At 36.2% G+C, this 11538-nt stretch overlaps 1 protein-coding gene across 1 annotated transcript; it reads right to left on the bottom strand.

The window, feature by feature from the left end:
- Nucleotides 1–1170: 1170 nt before the first annotated feature.
- On the bottom strand, nt 1171–2673 carry LOC124937771 (1-aminocyclopropane-1-carboxylate synthase 7-like). Its single transcript, XM_047478090.1, has 3 exons — nt 2494–2673; nt 2283–2411; nt 1171–2202 (listed from the first exon to the last, which is right to left on the bottom strand). The coding sequence occupies exons 1-3, from the start codon at nt 2671–2673 to the stop codon at nt 1171–1173; spliced, it is 1341 nt and encodes a 446-aa protein (XP_047334046.1).
- Between the last annotated feature and the right edge of the window lie 8865 nt (nt 2674–11538).

Here is an 11538-nt window from a genome sequence, read left to right as displayed (position 1 = left end):
CAATAACTTAATTAATATTATTGCTGCAAGAGATTGTCTTTTATCTTAATTAAGACTTGTCTTAAAACATTTTATCACAACAAACATGTCCATTTTGGATCGAAATTTAACAATGAAAACAAAATGTTTCTTAATTATATTAAATTTTCAAAGGATGAACTTTGTAGAGGTGAATTCATTGCAAACCATCGACATGTTGTACCGTGAAATAAAAAGAAATGCTGAAAAACTGTCACAAACATTAGATAAATAAGCCGTCACAATATATTTGAAATAAATAAGTCAAATAGTTAGCAAATAGTGAAACAACGCCATCAAATACCGATGAAATTTTCGTGAGGATGGATTTAACAACAAAATATTTAGTCCAAGTCAGACTTGTCTGAATATAGCTAGGTTCGGTCATCGTGTGATAATTTTTCATTTTTTGTTTTGATACTCAAATAAACTTTTATAATTAATAATTAATCCAACTATTAATCCAACTGGTAAACCAAACCAAAAACCGAACATTAAACACCGTTCAAATTTAGTGTAGGATTATAACACGCATTAAATTGTGAGAAAATAGATCAATACAGCTCTGAAATTGTGTGCTCAGTTAGTATTAGATCAAGTAGGTAAAATAGCTTGTAACTAAAAAGAGAAAACTAATTATATATCTATTAATAAAAACACGCGTTGAATTAGTTGTTGGTGAGAAAATGAAAAAAGAAAGCAAGAGAAATAATAGAATAATATTTGGAAATATACTTAGATTAGTCATTACAAATTTCTTCAGTAATTTTCATTTTTGGTAACATATGAACGTACACAAAATCATAAGATTAATTAATAACAAAAATAATTTATTACATGTAATATAAATTTTCATAATCAATAATACAGTATTTATAAATATCTCTTATGGAAATATCCAAAGAAGAAAAAAAATGAAATCCATGCTCGGGAGAAAAAGACCGTTAATAGCTAAGACAAAATGAAATAACCGAAAACATCCCGAAGGTCATTCTAGTCATTCCATAAAAAAAACTGCTTCCTCGTCGTCGTGATCTCCCGCAACCGACAGCCTGGCAACCAAGTGGGTCCACTAACCCCATAAAAATATAGATATACATATATATATATACTTTATTTTCTTAATAAAAGTATGATTTTTTTATTGTTTTTTTAATAATGGTTGTTGTGCTTCTTTACCCTTTTAGCCATGAAATCACATATCCTCTTCAATGCAACTTCAAGGGTGTTTTCAGTCATATTAGCAAAACAAACCCTAAACCAGCCTGGTTCAGAACAATGGCATGAAGAACCTGGAGAAATATTCAACTTAACTTCACTTACAATCGATTTCCATATCTCCAATTCACATTCCTTAGTTGGTTCATTCAAATACGGACCCAAATTCATCCAACAAAACAAACCCGCGTTTCCTTCCAAACATTCGATCCCCGCTTTCCTCAAACCGTCGATAATCATATCATACCTTTTCCTTAACCTATCCCGATTCGTCTTTATATAATTCTCAGTAAATTCCTTGTCCGATAACATACAAGCCAAAAGATGCTGCGTTTGAGATGAAATCAACGTGAAACTCGACATTCTTCTAGCGGTCGTCACCACTTTATCATTGTACGAATAAATCGTACCGACTCGAAAACCGGGGAGGCCTAGATCTTTTGAAAGGCTATAAACGATATGAACCCTTTCCTTCTCTTTATAATTCCTTTCCTTCAGGATTTCAGCCACGCTAATGAACTCAGACGATGAAAAAACAGAACCGGAATATATCTCGTCGGATATCAAGTGAATGTTCTTTTTAGTGACGAAGTCGAGTATTTCGTTTAGAACTGTTTTTTCAATAGCGACGCCTAACGGGTTAGAAGGGTTCGTTATTAGAACTCCGCGGACTGTGAAGTTTGAGGCGGCGGCGGAATCATAGGCGGATTGTAGAGCTTCGGGTGTAATGGTAAAGTTGTTTGAACTGTCGGTTTTTATTGGTACGATGTTTATTCCCGTTCTCCACCTTAAATCTCTGTCGAAACCGGGATAATAAGGGGTTGGTACTAGTAAGGCGTCACCGGGGTTGGCTAATATGAAAGTGAGAAGCTCGTTGGCAGCGGTTGCTCCGGCGGTAAGGACGATTCTGGCCGGATCGAATTCGACTCTTCCACCTCTTATTTGTTGCATGAAAGTTGCCATTGCCTAAATAATGAATAAAAAATTAACCACTAAATTACTTAAATGGGTAAGAGAATCTATGTAAAAGAATAAAAAGTTGATACCTTTCTGAAAGAAAGGAGACCGTGGTAGTCTTGAAACAAGGCGTTTTCTCTAAATCCGGAAGCTTTATTTCCAAAGAGAGCTGTATCTGAGTTTTTCTCCAAGTAGTCTTCGACTAAGTCGAAGGAAACCTAGTGTAAATTGATAATGGTATCAGAAAATGTGCTCTTTTATAAAATATATATATATAAAATAATAATAGTTTATAATTACTTGATTTTCAGCCAATCCCATTTGTATGACTCCAGATGGGTTAAGAAATTGATCATATGGATTTTCATCATATGCTTTCCAACCAGCAAAATATGGAGAGTCTTCCCCATGTGAAGACGAAACTGCAATTCTTGACAGCTCAACTACAGGTTCAACTTGATCAAGCTCTAATATATCCATGGGGATCTTCTAGCTAGCTACAGAGATCTAGAGAGATCTACAGAAAGAGTATTCTCTTGATCTTGATTTTGATTGATCAGAGCAGAGCTAGCTAGAGAAGAAGAAGAAGAAGAAGGTGTTTGGTGTTTGGTGTTTGAATGAAAGTTTTGTGAAATGAAAGGGAGTATATATATATGCAAAAATATAGGGAGGTGGGGGCTCACAAGTTATTATATATATTTATATATATAACAATTAATGAAATATGAAATTCTTCTAGAAATATCAATGATTGAGCCAATGGGAGGAAGAGGATGGATGGGCTATAACTACAAATTAATATCAAATTTAATTTAATTTAATTAAAGATATTATACAAAAATTTAAAGTTTTTATTCACTGGTGACAACTGTAAGCTTTCATCATCTTCCCCAATTTGGCTGTAATTTTAAAAAGAGAAATGATAAAGCCAACGAATGGCTAGCGAAAGCAAGGCCACGAATCCTACGTGGCCTTGCCAGCTAGGAGAGAGAAAGAAAAAAAAAAAAAAAAAAAAAAATTAAAACGTTTCTGCTCCTCTTTCTTCTTTCTTCTTCCCTCTCTTTCTTCTTTTAATTTATCACATCCGGCATCCCGACTTATCTGGCGATTTATCACTCCGGCATCCCGACTTCTCTGGCGATTTATCACTCCGGCATCCCGACTTCTACTTTCTTCTTTCGCTCGTTCGAAAATGGTAAGACACTTCTCATTCTTTAATATTTCAGTTTCAGATTCGTCCGCCTTCGTGTTCATTTCGAAATATTTTCTTTTCAGGCTGGTGTTTCAGGTAAATCTCCATGCAAGGCCCCAAGATCTCCAAGGACAAGGTAAATAAGACATCTTCTATTTTAGAATCGTAGGGTTAGCGTTTTGCGGTTAGGGTCAGGGTTTTGCAGTTAGGGTTAGGGTTTCAGAGTTTAGGGTTAGGGTATTGCTGCATTATGGTTCTCGAAACAAAGTTTTCTTTACCCGAAAGTCTGATTTAATTGTGTATGGTTGTATTATGGTTAGCCAAAACTAAATTTTTTGGGTATTTGCTGAATTTAGGGACCCGAAATAGGCTGTTATGGGTCCCGAAAGTGGGATAACTTCATGTTTGGCTGAATTTAGGGTCCCGAAAGTGTGATTTCGGGACCCGAAATAGGCTGTTATGGGTCCCGAAATTGGGATAACTTCATGTTTGGCTGAATTTAGGGTCCCGAAAGTGTGGTTTCGGGACCCGAAATAGGCTGTTTCTGGACCTGAAAGTTGGATTACTTAAAGTTTGGCTGAATTTAGGGTCCCGAAAGTGTGTTTCGGGACCCGAAATGGATGGTTTCGGGACCCGAAAGTAGGATTACTTAATGTTTGGCTGAATTTAGGGTCCCGAAAGTGTGTTTCGGGACCCGAAATGGATGGTTTCGGGACCCGAAAGTAGGATTAATTAATGTTTGGCTGAATTTAGGGTCCCGAAAGTGTGTTTCGGGACCCGAAACGGATGGTTTCGGGACCCGAAAGTAGGATTAATTAATGTTTGGCTGAATTTAGGGTCCCGAAAGTGTGTTTCGGGACCCGAAACGGATGGTTTCGGGACCCGAAAGGTGGTTTCGGGACCCGAAACGGGTGGTTTCGGGACCCGAAACGGGTGGTTTCGGGACCCGAAAGGTGGTTTCGGGACCCGAAAGGTGGTTTCGGGACCCGAAACGGGTGGTTTCGGGACCCGAAACGGGTGGTTTCGGGACCCGAATTGCTTCATTTAAGTGATTATTTGCTTCATGGCTTTTAAATGTTTATCATTTGTTGTTGTAGGGCAAATAAACGTAAAAGTATTGTCCAAGAATCAGCTCCCAATCCAGCTCCCAAAGCAGCTTCCAAACCAGTTCCCAAATCCCCTAGAGCAACAGCTCCCAATGCAGCTCCCAAACCAGTTCCCAAATCCCCTAGAGCAACAGCTCCCAATGCAGCTCCCAAATCAGTTCCAAAATCCCGAAACGGGTGGTTTCGGGACCCGAAAGGTGGTTTCGGGACCCGAAACGGGTGGTTTCGGGACCCGAAACGGGTGGTTTCGGGACCCGAAACGGGAGGTTTCGGGACCCGAAAGGTGGTTTCGGGACCAGAAACGGGTGGTTTCGGGACCCGAAACGGGTGGTTTCGGGACCCAAATTGGTTTTTTTTTAACTTCATTTCTTCTTTATGTGGTTTCAGCAAGGAAGTAGTGTATGTATCCGAGAATACCAATATCAACATAGAGCAATTTCAATCGATGAAAAGTAGATGCCATGTTGAAAGTGGTATTATTGATGCTTGGGCAAACGTTATGACACTGCACTGCAAAATGGGCTCCGAAGCGAAAATCGTTTTTTCAACAGTCCTTACGGTAAGTCTCTATATCTTTCATTATTGTATAAACCAATTGTCTTATTGTCATGTTGACTTAATTTGCAGGACTTTTGGAGAACGAAAGAGCTTTTTATTGAAAGACTGATTGAAGAAATGAGAATTTTCCAAATAACACCCGAAGACATGAAAACTACTAATCTGGTAAGTTCAATATGCTTATATTAAATACTTATTCTTGCTCATATATGTCATCTGATTCATGGTCATAATTTTGCAGATATTTTTCCCAATTTTATACGAAAGTCATTATTATGTTGTTGTCATCAACATTGCGAAGAAAGTAATTGAAGTCCTCGACAATCTACCACTGGACCCAGATATAGAATGGGAACATAAATATGTTACAGTTCGGAAACTGGTATTGTTGAAGTGTTTTTTACACATAATGTATGTTAAAGTGTTTATGTTTATTAACTTCTTTTGTAAAACAGGTTGAAAACGTTGTGGAGTACTTCAATACTATCGACCAAGAGATCTCAACCCAAATTGCCCAATTCCCGGTCAATGTTTTAAATTTACATTGGCAAGACAGTTCAAATAAAACGGATTGCGGAATATACTGCATGAGACATATTCATACTTACATTGGCAATGCAGATTGGGAATGTGCTATAAGCCAAAAAAATGTAAGTTAAATATTTTCACATTTTATTTGTTTCACAAATCTTTAATAAATAACCGGTGAATTATCATTTTCTTAGGCAAAGGGAATCATTGAAGCTTTGCGAGCCAAATACACCGCAATGATCATCCGTTCAAGTTTGAACCGAAATCTGAGGAACCTCTTCATGAAGTATGTGGAAATTTTAAAAGAAGATTGTCCTGATACATATAGGTTGTTTCAACCAATTATAAGCCAAGTATAAATTTTTTGTCTTCAATTATTTTCTAGTCTTCAATTATTTTCTAGTCTTCAATTATAGTCTTCAATTATAGTCTTCAATTATAGTCTTCAATTATAGTATGAGTTAAAAAACAAGAAACAAGTATAATATGAGTTGAAAATGCCATTTCGGGACAAAAGTAGTATAATATGAGTTGAAAATGTCATTTCGTGACAATAAAACAAGTATAATATGAGTTGAAAATGCCATTTCGGGACAAAAGTAGTATAATATGAGTTGAAAATGTCATTTCGTGACAATAAAACAAGTATAATATGAGTTGAAAATGTCATTTCGTGACAATAAAACAAGTATAATATGAGTTGAAAATGCCATTTCGGGACAAAAATAGTATAAATGGATGGTTTCGGGACCCGAAATGGATGGTTTCGGGACCCGAAATGGATGGTTTCGGGACCCGAAAGGTGGTTTCGGGACCCGAAAGGTGGTTTCGGGACCAGAAAGGTGGTTTCGGGACCCGAAATGGATGGTTTCGGGACCCGAAATGGATGGTTTCGGGACCAGAAAGGTGGTTTCGGGACCCGAAAGGTGGTTTCGGGACCAGAAAGGTGGTTTCGGGACCCGAAATGGAAGGTTTCGGGACCAGAAAGGTGGTTTCGGGACCCGAAAGGTGGTTTCGGGACCCGAAATGGATGGTTTCGGGACCCGAAATGGATGGTTTCGGGACCCGAAAAGTTGTTTCGGGACCCGAAATGGAAGGTTTCGGGACCCGAAATGGATGATTTCGGGACCCGAAAAGTTGTTTCGGGACAAGAAACGTGTGGTTTCGGGATAAAAACATTATCAAATAAGTACTATCTTCGTTAAAGATATGATTAAAAAGTAAAAATATTCAAAGTGACAACAACATTATCAAATAAGTACTCTCTTCATTATCAAATAAATACTATCTTCGTTGAATGTTATCCCCACACGCATTATCTTCGACATATATTTGAGAGGACAAAAGTGATGTAAAGGATAATTGAGTTGAAAGTGGATCATTCCATTGCTGTTGTTGTTGTGTTGAATCCAAAACTGTAGATGTTGTGGCCGTATTTCTCTTCTTTTTTGATCTCGAAGTCTTGGGGATTTTTTCAATTAAGGATTGTTTCCTCTTTGTTGGTGGTCGTCCTCGACTTCTAACTTTGTTAGGAGAGTGTATCAAAATGGATGTAGCGGGAGATTGAAATGGAGATGGAGATGGAGATGCTTCTGTGCTTTGGTCTTTAGATGCTTCAGTATGGCTTCCATGATTAAGTGACAGAAACTGTTCCATCAAGCCTTTTATTCCGTTCATCCAAAAAGAACAGCTGACTTCAGATTTTACTCCAACTTGTTGAACCTCTTGCATCAATCGAGTTAGACTATTGTGACGTTTTTTTTCTTCAACAGACATATCTGAATCATAAATGTTGGTGATATTTTGATACCCACGCTTAATATCTTTACGCCACCGGTCCATTATATAATGCATTGGTACCTCATTCACCCTCATTTTTTTCAATACAGCCATGATATGCCTACACAAAACACCTCTGAACTCAAACAATCGACATTGACATTTCACATTGCAATCATTTTCTGTGTAATGTACTTTGTAAGAAACATCTCTTACATGTTCTCCATTAACCCCCAGAATGATTTCCTCAACTCTAAATATACTAACTGACCCTTCCTCTTCAATGACTGAGATGTCGCACAACATCAAACCTCTAACTTCTTCTTGAACCAATCTAAATATATCAGGAGTGTAGAAGGTTTGGTATTGTCTTTCAAAGGCAAATCCACTTACAGTTGGTATCAAAGAATTAAAAGATTTGAAATCCAATTTCTTTTCTCTCTCGATATTTCGCAACAGAGCCCTATCATATTGCTCGACGAATTGTTTGAGAGATGTTTTGGACTGCACGTAGTCATCAAAGAATGCGTTCATACTTTCACTCCGTTGAGATGTTGACATGCCGGCCCAAAATTGTCCTTTGACATAAACAGGTATCCATTTAGATCTTTCCAAATACAAAGATTTCAACCAAACATTATCTTCCAACTGATAATCTTCAATTAATCTATTCCAATCCTCTTCACATTGTTGAATATTTATGGAATTGTATACTATGTTTTTCAGCCTCTTCTTTATTAGATGATATTCAGTATGGCTTCCAAGTTTTATAGGAAGTTTCTTCATTATATGCCACAAACAAAATCGATGATGAGTTTTAGGAAATACCTTCTCAATTGCAATCGCCATGGATCGACATTGGTCTGTGATTATGGCATTTGGAGGTCTATCATGCATACATTCCAACCAAGTTCTAAACAACCAAGTGAAAGAATTTGAATCCTCACTTGACAATAATCCACATCCAAGCAAAATGGATTGACCATGATGATTAACACCAACAAACGGAGCGAAAGGCATGTCATAGCGATTTGTCAAATAGGTTGTATCGAAAGAGATAACGTCATGAAAATCTTCAAAGGCAGCCCTGCACCTACCATCTGCCCAAAACACGTTTTTAATTCGGGATTCCTCGTCCAAATCAATAAGGTAGAAGAAGTTTGAGTTCCTGGTTTGCATTCTTAAGAAATAATTAGTGAGTGCTTCAGCATCCCCAATCCCTAACCTCAACCGTCGTGCTTCTGTAACGTAATTTCTACATGTCCTCTCATCGAAAGACATGTTTTCATACCCTCCAGCTTCAACTACAAGTGATTGAAATGTTTTGGCCACAGTTATTCCAGCTTCATCGTTTGTATCCAATCTTCTTTTTACATTTCCGTCAATCACTTTGTAGGATCTAACATGACGTATTCTCTTTGGGCTTAATGTATGGTTGTGCTCAAGAGAAATACTTGTTATCACATATTCCCCTTCATTTCGAACAACAACATTAATCTTTGCTTTACAATCTGTCTTCGTTATTGGTCTAGGCTGATGAAACTTATTTTTTGCCTTCGATTCTTTCATAAAACTCTTGGCACAACCAACGCTGAAATATTTCCTCTTACCACCTACATTTTTGCTCCCTAATTTGGTAATGCCGAATCCCGTTAAGTGGGCATATGATGTGTAGAATTCAAGAAGTTGTTCTTCGGAGGAAAATGTCATTCCAACACTAGGAATGTGACTGCAAAAATTATGTGAAACCGTAAGAAAAAGTCCATAAAACACCCATTTCGGGTCCCGAAACAACTCGTTTCGGGTCCCGAAACCACCTTTCGGGTCCCGAAACCACCTTTCGGGTCCCGAAACAACCAGTTTCGGGTCCCGAAACCACCCGTTTAGGGTCCCGAAACCACCCGTTTAGGGTCCCGAAACCACCCGTTTCGGGTCCCGAAACCACCTTTCGGGTCCCGAAACCACCTTTCGGGTCCCGAAACCACCTTTCGGGTCCCGAAACGACCTATTTCGGGTCCCGAAACAAAACAATGTTTGTCCCGAAATGGTTGGTTTTGACCCTTTCTTGTCCCGAAACGACTCATTTCGGGTCCCGAAACACAAAATTTTTTTACCAAAAACACAGCATTTTCTTACAAGACACCACACATTTCGGGACAAGGAAGGACCCTTTCTTGTCCCGAAACCAACCATTTCGGGACAAGGGAGGACCCTTTCTTGTCCCGAAACCACTAGATCTGTTCAGGGTACCTTTGGGGTTCAACGGGGGTGGATCTGTTCAGGTTAAGTTCTTCATCTACTGGGTTGTGCAAGTTTGGTGCTTCTGTATCCTGAAAATTCAAACCGTTTAAATCCATATATACATCTGTAAAATGTAAAACCCTAGATCTGTAAAATCTAAACCCTAGATCTATAAAATCTAAACTCTGGATCTATTAAAAAAATAATAAAGATCCTTAAAAAGGATACCATTGAGAAGTAAATGCAGCCGTGGAAAAGAAATAAATGCAGCCGGAGAAGAGAAATAAATGCTGCCGGAGCTGGAGAAGAGAAATAAATGAAGCGTTTCAGAGAGAGAAAGAAATGCAGAAATATGAAACCCTATTGGGTGAAAGAGGATATGCAGAAACGTTTTAATTTTTTTTTTTTTTTTTTTTTTTTTTTCTTTCTCTCTCCTAGCTGGCAAGGCCACGTAGGATTCGTGGCCTTGCTTTCGCTAGCCATTCGTTGGCTTTATCATTTCTCTTTTAAAAAATTAAATTCACACAAAAACTATTTATCAACTACAAAGCTAAAAAAATTACAAGGTTACTTCCTAGAAAAATAATAAATAGCGGTTTACACTCGTATAACAGTTAATGTTTGATTGTTTGAAAATCCATTGATTTGTAGTTATATAATAATAGAATTTATTTTCAAATTAAAATAAATTATATTATTAAATTATCACACTATATTTAATTTCTTGTTTAGTTATGTTCTTGGATAAATTAAAATAAAATAGTTTACAATGTTGTTAATCTCTTTTAATAGAAAAATAGCTATGATTTTAGACAGATACATATATCATTTGTCATTTTTTTTTAAAAAAATTGTATAATTAAAAACTAACACAAAATCAAACTTCTATGTTGCTATTTTTTATTATTATTATTATTGTTATTATTATCATTATGTTTTCTAATATGTGTTTCCTGTTCGAGAGTTTATCGTCATGTTTAATGTTTAATGATAATTGTTATTGTTAATATCTTAGCTTTAATGGATTTTATTTTTTTTTCCTGATGTAATGCATATATAGTTTCATTAGGTTTAAACAACTTTTCTTTATATAATAATCAACCATTTTAAAAATATACTATATATATATTGTTAACTACAAAAGAACACTAATTGATAATCACTTATAAGTTATAACTCACTGCTACACGATTTAAATTCCCACAAAAATAACTAAGTCGAAGTTGGAGTAATGATTTTAGAGTTATGTTAATGTTTCAAAAAGAAATCTAGTATAGTTCAATAAAATAAAATATATTTAAAAGATTAAATGTCTCAACTTCTTTTAGTTGAGAATCTCAATTATTGTTTCACATGACTTTAAAATGAAAAAATATCTCATATATAGCAACTAGCCATCCATTCTTAATGATACCCTAGCTAACAATCGGAATGTTAAATATATATAATAATTAATGTTCAAATGAAAAAAGAAAATATAATGTTCACAAAGAAATCTTAACGATTACAATTCTGGATCGGTTCTAACATTTCAAAGAATGATGTTTAATTTAGTTAATATTTGATGATTAGAATAATTATGAATGTTTTTAAACGCATAATTCATATTGTTGATGATGATATCAAATGTGAACATATGGAGATAGCAATGAGAATTATTTAAGGAAATGTAAAGAGTGGTTAAGTTTCTTATGCTTAATAAAGATACCACTTTACAGAAAAAGATTAGGATTCTGATTTTGCCTAGAGAAAAATGACAAAACAATTAAAGATACGATGGACCCACATCTTTAGATGCCTTTTTTTTTTTCAATTGATTAGATTTCTAATCAAGTTTCTATAATCATGATAATTTGGACGTTGATCAGGTGCTAATTGCATCTCAATCAGTTTCCCAATCATATATCACATGTTAATTAATTTGTTCATTACTAAGAC

The sequence above is a fragment of the Impatiens glandulifera genome, chromosome 5 (genome assembly GCF_907164915.1).
Source record: "Impatiens glandulifera chromosome 5, dImpGla2.1, whole genome shotgun sequence".
In the NCBI taxonomy this organism is placed as follows: Eukaryota; Viridiplantae; Streptophyta; class Magnoliopsida; order Ericales; family Balsaminaceae; genus Impatiens; species Impatiens glandulifera.
The sequence above is the reverse complement of the archived record's forward strand: the minus strand, read 5'-3'. Positions and strand labels throughout refer to the sequence as shown.

Bases quoted from the DNA above. Each gene is read 5' to 3' on its own strand.
- LOC124937771 (XM_047478090.1), bottom strand. From the start codon at position 2,673: ATGGATATATTAGAGCTTGATCAAGTTGAACCTGTAGTTGAGCTGTCA. The intron at 2,412-2,493 runs GTAATTATAAAC...AATTTACACTAG, and splicing joins TGGGATTGGCTGAAAATCAA to GTTTCCTTCGACTTAGTCGA. The intron at 2,203-2,282 runs GTATCAACTTTT...TTCATTATTTAG, and splicing joins GTCTCCTTTCTTTCAGAAAG to GCAATGGCAACTTTCATGCA.